This window comes from Vanacampus margaritifer, chromosome 16 (genome assembly GCF_051991255.1).
Source record: "Vanacampus margaritifer isolate UIUO_Vmar chromosome 16, RoL_Vmar_1.0, whole genome shotgun sequence".
In the NCBI taxonomy this organism is placed as follows: domain Eukaryota; kingdom Metazoa; phylum Chordata; class Actinopteri; order Syngnathiformes; family Syngnathidae; genus Vanacampus; species Vanacampus margaritifer.
The window spans coordinates 12,008,196-12,018,808 of record NC_135447.1 but is presented as its reverse complement, the minus strand read 5'-3'; the positions used below and the strand labels follow the sequence as shown (position 1 = coordinate 12,018,808).

Below are 10,613 nucleotides of genomic sequence, written 5' to 3'. Positions count from 1 at the left end.
CGATGAATCAGGTGACTCAGGAAGGAGTCAGATTGGGCCACTCGTCGAATCAGGGGAGGGAATCTTAAAGCACAAGGAAGAAACAAAAAAAGTATTTATTATTTTTAAGGCATCAGCTGGTTCATCATCATCTCAGTGCACCCGGCCAATGAAATAGGGACACGAGGGGTCATTTTTGGTAGTGCAGACTGCAGTAATGTAATATAAAAATAAATAAAATGTAAAATTCACAATTAGGCTACATAGATGTAATGTTAGTTGACAAGCGACCCCCCCCCCCACACCCCCGTTTTTATACTGTATGTAGACCATATCTAAAAATGTCGTTTACAATAAATATAATAATAACATTCAAATGAAATTTCAAAATTACTTTACCTTGTGGGTAGCCTTTATTTTGCATTAAAACATGTCACAAATACGTCCGGAAAACACTTGGCGAATGTTTTGAATTTGAACCCAAACGCAAATGTCATCAGAGTCTGTTTACCTTGCTGCTGTTTTGGTTAGCAACAAGCTCCAAATGGGCTCAACTCTGCGACTAATAGGGAGAGCGACCATTTCAAGAGATTGCGCAGGTGTACCTAACGAAGTGTCCAGTAGGTGTGCTTCCGCAGTTATCACAACTTGTGGAAAAAAAACAATGGCGGCAACAGAAGTAGAGCAGCATTAAGTCGATTGGGTTGCATGTGCAATGCGGCGCTTCGACTGAACACTTACCAGTGTGTTGCATCACAAGGATACAATAGTATGAGTCAATAGAATCAGCATGCCATTAAGACACAGTGAATTATTCTCATTGTAAAATAACACTTTGATATGACTTTAAAAAAAATATATTTTTTTTTTAAAGTGAACACGTTCTGGAGTGTTTTATAGAACCCTGACGTACTTTCTCACCTTTTTTGACTTGATATCTGAAATGTATAAATAATATAATATATTGATTATAGAATAATATACTATAAAACATTATTACTTGAGGGTGAACATATGGGTTTAAAAGCTTGAAGGATGGTATTTCATTTCAAAGATCTGGACCCTTTTTCATCCAAAAAGTGACAATGACAATAAGTTTGTCATGAAAATATGATCAAAATTAGATTCCTTTAATCAAATCAAGAAGAAAAAGCGTCATCATACAACAATGTATTATTTAAGGAAGCTGATATATAATCTTTCCTATTTTTAGTCATAGCTATATTATCGGCGGGCGCTATCTTGGATTTGATGCATACCGGCCACTAGGGGGACACCCCAACTTTTTTTTTTATGCTTTATTGAACAGAGAACAATAAAATACAACAGCCAGGGGGCGACAAATAAAAGGGAAAAGAAAGTCTGTCCTACAAAACTATGCCATAATAAAGCCCACACAATTATGGTCTGCATTCCTATGAATGCGTAATACTTTAAATACATTGCTTGACTTCATTTGTAAACATAAATAAATTAGGTCTCTGATTAACGTGTAAACATTTATGTCTAAAAAAATATATATTTTTTTAATTCCCAGCTGAATAGTTCCTGAATTCAAACAGTAAATTTTCAAAATAAAGGGAAATATGTGGTTCGATAATAATGAAAATTAAAATTATAAATATCTTTACAGAGAACGGGCAATCCCAAAACAAATGCAACACATCTTCTGGAGATCCTTCACAAAAAGAGCAACGTTAATGTTTTTTGGTTTTTTTTCAACCGCTGCAGACAAAAAATAAGTTGTATCCGTGGATATTTTAAAACCTTATAGCCACACCAAAGTGCACATCTTCTGATTTTGCACGAATTTCCTCCTAGCTATCTATAGCTGTGATCATTCGGGTCGGGATGTCCTGGCCCAGTCCGTTTGTCTCCATTGGGGGGGTCCAGCCCAACGCAGAAGGAAAAGAAGCCAACACATGTTCTGGTTTCAAGAAGGGTGGGGCGCAGGGCAGGGCGGCTGTCCCCGGCTGAAGGAGACGCTCAATCGGCTAGTTCCTTAGCAGAACCCGTCGGCCACCGCAATTAATTCATGTATCCGCGTGATATTTGCACATTTTTGGCGCATCCACTTTTCAGCCTGACGCCTATTCGAGCGTGAAAGAACCTACTGCAGCCCGACAAAATGACAGAGGCTTCGGTTGCTGACACTCGCCGGCTGAATTCCAAGCCCCAGGAGCTCACGGACGCGTACGGTCCACCTAGCAATTTTCTGGAGATTGACGTTTACGATCCACAGATCGTTGGAGTCGGCCGGCAACGATACACAACTTATGCAGTTCGGATGCGGGTAAGTGTTCGGTAAGACGACCGAAAAGCTTTTGGCCGATGTGCTAACGTCAAGGATCCTGGCTGCGACGCCGGGATAGGCGCCTAGTCCCGGGCTACGGCGGAACTCTAGTGCCGGGGATTGTTCGCGGCCTAGTTTGTGCTCGAGCAGGAGGAGTGTTTGTGTGATGTCGTATGTAATGCGCATTCAAGTTACGTTTAAACTGCACAGCGTGAAACGACTCGCTTCACTTAAGCCACGTCGAGGAAATGTTTTAAAGCGACATGAATATAATTAGAGCGGCAGCAAAATGCGTTTCGTAGCGAACACTGCTAGGCTATGCTAGCCGTAAACAGCTAACACTGACATACGCCGACAAATAGAATTTAGCGCAGTCTACGCTTACTTTGACTTAACTTTAATTTTATGGACACATGTCAGTAGATAAACTATTGAATATACACTGCATTAGCGTTGCAAAGTATGTTAATAAAGTTAAGCTTGTTGTTGTCTGAGCCGTCAATGAGTTTTACTGGCTGATGCCAATTAAACTTTATTTTTGTACATAGCTGTAGTTATTAAAGTATTTGATATACACTCTTATTCATTCAAGTGTTTCTCGATGTTCCTGTAGAGTTTTCATAAAGCCTTGCCCGAGAATAATTTCAACAGAAGCCAAATTCAGTGTTCACCGGATAGGAAGCCGATTTTGCTGCCATTGCATTGTAGAATATTTACTAGGTCACATGTCCCCTTTTTTTGCAAGTTGCTGACTCTTCTCTTCTGTCTTTCAAATTTACGCAGACCAACCTTCCTATTTTCAAACTGAAGGATTCCTGCGTAACCAGACGATACAGTGACTTTGAGTGGTTAAAGAATGAGCTGGAGAGAGACAGCAAGGTGACGGAGGCTAATGAGCTGTAATATCCATTTGTGTCTGATTTCTTTTCTTTCTAATTATCGTAATCCCCCCCCCCCCCCCCCCCCAAATCAGATTGTAGTACCGCCTCTCCCGGGTAAAGCCCTGAAGAGACAGTTGCCGTTCCGCAACGACGAAGGGCTTTTTGAGGAGTCGTTCATCGAGGAACGGCGGTCAGGTTTGGAGCTTTTCATCAACAGGTCAGTAAATTAGTTGATTAGTGCACTCAATGATCATCTCTAATAAATGCTTACAGTAGTACCTTGAAATCAAAAGGGCCTAAAAGTCAAACAACTCTGGCTGGAAAAGTTGCACGAAAACTTGCAGTTCCGACCTCTATTATACGTGATTCCACATTCAGCGGGTACATACAAACCGATTTTATTTGAATTGTTTTAAATATGAGTGACGCCACACATGAGGTGGAAAACAATTGCGCTCATTGTGTCTGGTGTTCTCGAATCACACACATAACCGATGTCTGACGCAGTACCAGGATTTTAAGATTATGTGAAAGATGGCATCATGTCACATTAAAAAAAAATATATATTTTATTGTGACGAGTCAAATTTGTGTGCTGTTGCGTGTGTTTCTCTAGAATTGCAGGTCACCCCTTGGCCCAGAACGAGCGCTGTCTGCACATGTTCTTGCAGGAAGCCGAGATCGACCGGAACTACATTCCCGGAAAAGTACGACACTAGGCTTACTTTAGGGGCTGGGACAGGGCGGAGGGTGGCAGGGCTTTAATGAATCTTCCGCTGTGCATCTGTGTGACTTGTGTGCGCTTTTGTTTTCTAACTACAAGCTGACAGTAGTTTTGTCATTGTACAGTGAAATTCTGGCTTTTATTCCAAAATGCTACATGCTGCATTCATACACCATATAACCTCACGAGTGTCATAAAATCATGATTGTAATATACTGTGAATAAAGTAGATTAATGTCAAAGTAAGTTCGTCTCATGCAATTTCTGATCCTGTTTTCTGTTTTGTTTTGTTTTTATAGGTATGAGTGAAGTAAGTTTGCTTTATTTATATTTCTTAACCCAAGTTACTTAGTTGCATGAGCTTTTTAAAGGCTAAAGGCGATAGTTCACGAAGGGGTGACAAATTATAGTGTGCAATTGATAATCAATATTACTGCAAATGTAAGAGAATTGTGCAAGCATTACAGCTGACTTGCAATTGGATTGTTTGGACTCATGTGAACTATTGTTGACCGGGTGTTGTTACGTCACTCATTAACAGAAATCTCTCCTAACCAATTGTGTCCAAATTAACCGCACTAATAATAGTCAGCTGCATGCCAAACTTGCACGCTTTTTATTTAGTTTTGTTTTTTAATATGTGTTGTAATCATGCTGACTAATGATTTCACATGCTTTTTTTTGTTTGTTGGCATAATATTGACAAATGCTGCATTTTCACATGAACACAGAGTAGTATAAGCGATAAAATGACTTTTTGTTGCTTATGTCATTCACAGGTCTTTACACCACTAGGCTGTTATATTTGCCTTACCTTAATTGGCAAATTTGCATGATTTGGCTTTTATGGCTTCATTCCCAGAATAGAAAGTATACCGTCTGTTTACTCTTCCAAAAGTGGTGCATGTTGAAGGACTTGTTTTTGTGATGCCACCACACAAGTTGTAAAGAGAGAGAATGTGGAATAAGAATCATGGAAACTGAAACTGATTTTACAGCTTAGTACACTACGAGCTTTACAATCTATTGATCAAATAGAATTTTTAAAATTACAAAGCAGATGCAATTGTAATTTTGCCTGTAACTGGGAGAAGAGTGGCTAAAGGAAAAGACCAGAGACGTTAACATTGACAACAGGGGTGGGAATGTTTGAATGTCTCACGATTCGATTCAGAATTTTTGGGGTCTGCGATTCGATACTTCCAATTAGGAACGATTTTTTGATTCAAAATTATTTGATTGACAATGATTTTTGCTTCAATTTATAGATGTGCAAGGAATTGTAATGATCTACTCCAGTCTGACTCACTAATGCTAATTAGCGCGCTACTCACGGAACTTTTATCACTCAATAGAACAGCGCCACGCTGGGATTTATTTTTTTTTTTTGGGGAATAAATTGATCGTTACTTTTTCCTTCTACTCTCTAATGTGGCTACAACTTAACAGTGTATTAGACCGCGTGGAACCACACTGCCCCTCAGTGGCCAAACTGGGTACAACATGAACAGCGCTTCAAATAAAGGCATACACCGACAAAGGCAAGACAGTATAAAATAAAATCGATTTTGGGACATTTAAAATCGATTCTAAATCGTACTAAATGAGAATCAATTTTTTGGGCACACTTATTGACATCAATATTGTACTGTTTTCATAGGGTGCAAGTCGTTTTTTTACTTTTGTTATTCCATCATTACAAAAGTGTGCCAATGTGGTGTAAACATGGCGAAATAATAATGATAAATGTATGTAAAATTTTGCCGACAACATACTCGCCAGTGCAGTTCCTGGCTTTTGTACATCATTTCTCTTCACACGTTTATGAGGGATAATCATTAATTCACTACATTTTTGAAGGAATAAGAACAACTTCAAAGTCAACCTTGGGACAAACTGCGTTCAATTGCACTCACTATATAAACTCATAATGTCATTGTACTTCAATTACAACAGTTTTTTGTTTTTTTCACAGTCAGCACCTGTGGGGCGGATGATGCCTCATCTCGACTCAGAACTTTGATTTCGCCATATTTTGGTCATTAATGTTCATCGAGATGTTGCCCAATCATTTCCAATGAGTGTACAACTCAAGTTGAACTGCTGTTTATTTTGTTAGAGGCTCTTAAGTGACTCGAAACATTTGACAACAAAAGATGATTACTTGTGATTGGCACGGTCATCTGGTTGCCAAATAAGATTAGAAACAGTTATTAATATGCGGCATTGCAGTTCTACATCCAAATAATGATTGTGTTCAATGAATACCTTTAGCAGTGTCAACCAAAAGCTAGTTTAAATTTAAATAGAGCTCTTGCATAAATAGGGCAGGTGAGCATGTTTGTCAATTAAAAAAAAAAAAAAGTTGCGCACGTAACTAAAGGCTGTATTTACACTGCAAGGCTCAAGTGACACCATTTGGAAATTTGTTATGGCAACATTAATGTGGGGAAATAAATGTGATGTCTTCAGATGGGAATTCGGCCTCTTCCAAAGATGGATAGAAATCATTAAATTGAATGAAAAAGAATAAACCGTTTTAGTCACATTGTATCAATTGAATGAAAAGTGTGCTGCTCACTTTGGCCAGATGGGGGCAGTATAAGATGAACAGAAGCAGAGCCGTATCTAGAGGGAGTTTGGCCAACTCGTTTCAAGCATGGTAACAAGATGGCGTCAATTTGTCATGTGACCAGCAGTTGAACTGCTGGTCACATCACATCCGTGATGGCTGTATTTACACTGCAAGGCTCAAGTGACACCATTTGGAAATTTGTAATGGCAACATTAATAGGGGAAAATAAATGTGATGTCTTAGGATGGGAATTGGGCCTCTTCCAAAGATGGATAAAACCAGCAGTTGACCAATCACAGCGTGCTTGGTCAACTGCTGGTCACATGACAAATGGGCGCCATCTTGTTACCCTGCTAGAAACCGAGTTGGCCAAACTCCCTCTATATACGGCTCTGCTTCTGTTCATCTTATACTGCCCCCATCTGGCCAATGTGAGCAGCACACTTTTCATTCAATTGATACAATGTGACTAAAACGGTTTATTGACCAATCACAGCGTGCTTGGTCAACTGCTGGTCACATGACAAATGGACGCCATCTTGTTACCCTGCTGAGTTGGCCAAACTCTCTCTATATATGGCTCTGAACAGAAGGGAAAAACTGTTCATTGAGACCTCTCGTCTCCTCATCAGTGCGGCGAAAATGTTAGTCATTCTATGCAGAGGATGAAGAATGTATGACCTGCTGTGTCAATCCAGCCGATAAAGCATTTCTTGTGTATGATTTTGTGCTTTATGGTTTATTTTCTCTCCCTTGCAAAACAGACGCCTGCGCCTCCTCCCACCGTTTATTTCTACACCTTGTCAGTTTCATGCCGGCGGAGGAACCAACACAATGACTGCTCCCGTGTGTAAATCATTTGTTGTCTCGCTCGCTCTGTCATTCCTCTTTTATGTGCATTATTAAGTTGTCGGTGAAACACTGCTGGGTTTTTTTTTCTTTTCTATAATGATGATTATTTCCCACCTCAAAGTCCTTGAGAAAAGCATGAAACTGCTTTTGGTTGCTAGTGTGCGCTGACGTCGATAACCTCCCCAAGTGAAGCAACATGTAGCATGCATGGTTTCGTCTGGACTACTCACAGTTTTGTCATCACGCCTGCAACTTTGTCACATCTGCAGCTCATGTAAATTTTAAGTCTGATGAGCCGTAAAGACGATTGTGAAGTGTATGCATACTGTACATGTTATCATTCCACTTCCATTGAGGAATTTCTTATTTTTCTGTCCCGACTATTAAATTTCCTGCTGCCCGCTGTGTCACGTCTGCAAATCCTTTCAGTTTGGAAAAGAAGTCAGCGAAGGCCGCAAAGCTGGGCTTTGAGCTGGAAATGTGTGGTGGGAGCCGCGTGACGCGAGGCCCCACGCTGCCGGATGACCTCGTTCCTTCAATGGGAAAAAACGAAATGAAACAGCCGCACGCGACGTGTCATTGGGTGGATGTTCGTTACATGCATCGTGATGGCTTCCGTGACATCTTATTGTTAGAAACAAAAAGGCATTTACAGCGTTCAACTCTCATGTTGTAAACTCAACTAGAATGTCACTTAGACCTCTGCCAAGGTTAATTACAGCTTGCACTAAAACTTTCAAGTTGACTAAGCTTCAAACGCTCAAATCATGTTTCCACTATGTAATGACTGGGGAAAAATACCAACACAAATTTGTGACCGGTTTCTAAAAGCAAAAATAAAACTAATTATTGGGCTGTATATTTAAAAAAAAAAAATACATACAGTAAGTTCATCAAATAAAAGTAAAAATGACACTTTTTTTAAAGTCACAATTTCATGCTTTAATTTAATGAACAATTGCGTTTACACAAAGACAATAACTTCCAAAGCTGCAGTAACATTCTGTGTTTTTCACAGAGACGAACAAATGTACTTGTGGAAGTAAGAATATATTTTCTACACAGTTTGTTTTCAAATATCCATTACTTTAAAGGTTTATAACTACCGCGACATCCATGCTAGTTTTGTTAGCCTGTCCAATGCGTTTTGCCATCCATGCTAGTTTTGTTAGCCTGTCCAATGCGTTTTGCATTGTATGTTAGCATTAAGCTAGCGGACTTTGATCAGGTCAAAGTTGATTGTCTTTGCTTTAAGTTTAGTTTGACAGGAAACTTTCGCTGAGAGCAGCAGCACATTTGGATGCTTACTTGATGTGAAAATTTGATGTACCATTTCTTAGTTTGGTTTCTTTGTGACTGAACTGACAAAAAAAAAAAATACAGTACGTGTTTATAATTATATTACTGGACCGTACTGTTTTTGATTTTGTAGCAGCACAATAACATTAAATGCAGCATTAAATCTTAACAGTAAAATGAGAAAATAAGCTTTTCTGTCAACACTTTTTATCCAGGTTTTCAGCCAAAACGTAAGATTCTTCCTCAACATCGCTAAGTTAGTTTCACGGAAAGGGGACGCGTCAAAACAATGCATCTGACTTTTATGTTTTGTCCAATCAAAGGAATAAAGTGTATGTCGCTAGCAGGAAGTCCAAGCTGGGGCAACACTGAGCTTTTTTGTCGCACTACACACGAATCTCAAAGCCCTTTTTCCTGTTGTTGCTCTCTCGCAGTAGGGGATTACGCGGCAAAGGGGGCATTCTGGCTGGCCGCAGGTGGATTAAAGTCCTCCCAGAAATAGTGATCTTGTGATGTAGACCTTGACGTGACTATAATTGGACACAATTGTGTTTGGACCGGAGGAATTCTAAACATGAGAGCCAAGTCTGGCTTCTCATTGATTTGTGACCGGCTTCCATTTGTTTACTCTGCATATTGTGTTGTCTTTGATTTCATTGTATGCTCTCCATTCATAAGAAAGACCACATATTTTTAACTACCAATAATAAGCATACATGTCGTGGTAGAGCATTGATAATAGTCTTCCTTCCTGCTAATCTCTGAGAAGAGATTTTGAAAGTTTCCCCTCTTTGATTTCCAAAAATGTTTATTAAAAAATCGTAGCCCTTTTTGCGACATTCATCTTCAAAGGGTCTACTTGATTCCGTATTCAGCTTGTGCTATGACGCATTGAATAAAAACATCTTCTATCTTGAAAGTCCCGAGTAATGATATTGGGCCGACCTTCCCGGTCAATTAGGACGGCAACCTGCAACACAAAGCAGCTTTGATGTGCTGGCCTTGTCCTGAGAAATGAAAGCGGACACTCATGATGGGCGCAGCGGTCCAAGGCGGAGATTAGCTCGTGTTTGGTTAGCGGTTCCAGCGCTCTGCAATGACGTCCGTGTTTGTAGAGTCACCTTTCGGGGGGGGGGGGGGGGGTTAGCTTGATAAAGTGGAAATAAATCGAAAGAGCGGCCAGGCCAGGGAAGGACAAAAGGGGCGTTGCTCAAACCATGGTATGGGGAGAGAGAACGTTTCGATTAAGGAATCCGTTGGATGTCAAGTTAGCTTGTCCTGAAAGTCAATTCAATTAGTCTTAGAGATGTTGCAAAACAAAAACAGTGGGTGTGGGTGTGTGGGTGTGTGGGGAGGTCATGTATTGACACACCGACTACTGTCACAACTAGTCTCAATTTCCCTTTTTATTGCACCATCAAGTTATGTCTAATCCTCTTGTTGACTTCAATTCAAACATGGCGCAAACCAACAGCAACTTCTGTTGATTTTAATGACTGTTAACTCAAAATAGACATTGTTTTTAATTCAATTGACTGCAGATGATTTCAGTAACTGTGTGAAGCAGCTAAAAATGGTTAAACACCAAGCTAGCATATTAGTTAGCATATCTAGCTAGCGTAGCTTAACTGTCATGGTCGATGTTTGTTGCTTTTGGTTTACTTCCCTGCTTTCTTTCGGTCTTTGTCAGTTCATTGTTCACAAAACAAAACAAAATCGGCCCTGGCATTTTGATTTAGGCCCGGCCCAACTCTTGCCTAACATGTAGTTCTGCCCTTGATGTTTCAGTTTGCTGTCTATATTTGAACTGGATTAACACACTGGTCCCTTTAAATTGTGGGACAGTCTCTTGGGGTAAAATGCAGGAAAATAATCATTAAAAAGCACTGCATCGGCCCCACAAGAGGCCGGCCCACCAGGCATCTGCCTTCAATGCCAGATGACCAGTCCAGCCCTGCCCATGTTATATCCTTGCCATGTTGTGTTTTCTGTGTTTGTTTTCTGTGTTTG

At 40.1% G+C, this 10,613-nt stretch overlaps 1 protein-coding gene across 2 annotated transcripts; it reads left to right on the top strand.

Annotated features, from left to right (window-relative positions):
* Positions 1 to 1,846: 1,846 nt before the first annotated feature.
* Positions 1,847 to 5,269, top strand: snx12 (sorting nexin 12). 2 transcript variants are annotated; one of them, XM_077546499.1, is made up of 5 exons: positions 1,847 to 2,272; positions 3,056 to 3,151; positions 3,246 to 3,370; positions 3,770 to 3,860; positions 4,177 to 5,269. In XM_077546499.1, the coding sequence occupies exons 1-5, from the start codon at positions 2,108 to 2,110 to the stop codon at positions 4,180 to 4,182; spliced, it is 483 nt and encodes a 160-aa protein (XP_077402625.1). In that variant the 5' UTR covers positions 1,847 to 2,107; the 3' UTR covers positions 4,183 to 5,269. The 2 variants fall into 2 exon arrangements, with proteins under 2 accessions (XP_077402625.1, XP_077402624.1); XM_077546498.1 differs by lacking the exon at positions 4,177 to 5,269 and having other exon boundaries at positions 1,856 to 2,272; positions 3,770 to 4,123.
* The last annotated feature ends 5,344 nt before the right edge of the window (positions 5,270 to 10,613 follow it).

Coding starts and splice junctions, on each gene's coding strand:
- snx12 (XM_077546498.1), top strand. CDS start 2,108: ATGACAGAGGCTTCGGTTGCTGACACTCGCCGGCTGAATTCCAAGCCC. Junction 2,273..3,055: donor CTTATGCAGTTCGGATGCGG/GTAAGTGTTCGG, acceptor AAATTTACGCAG/ACCAACCTTCCTATTTTCAA. Junction 3,152..3,245: donor AGCTGGAGAGAGACAGCAAG/GTGACGGAGGCT, acceptor CCCCCAAATCAG/ATTGTAGTACCGCCTCTCCC.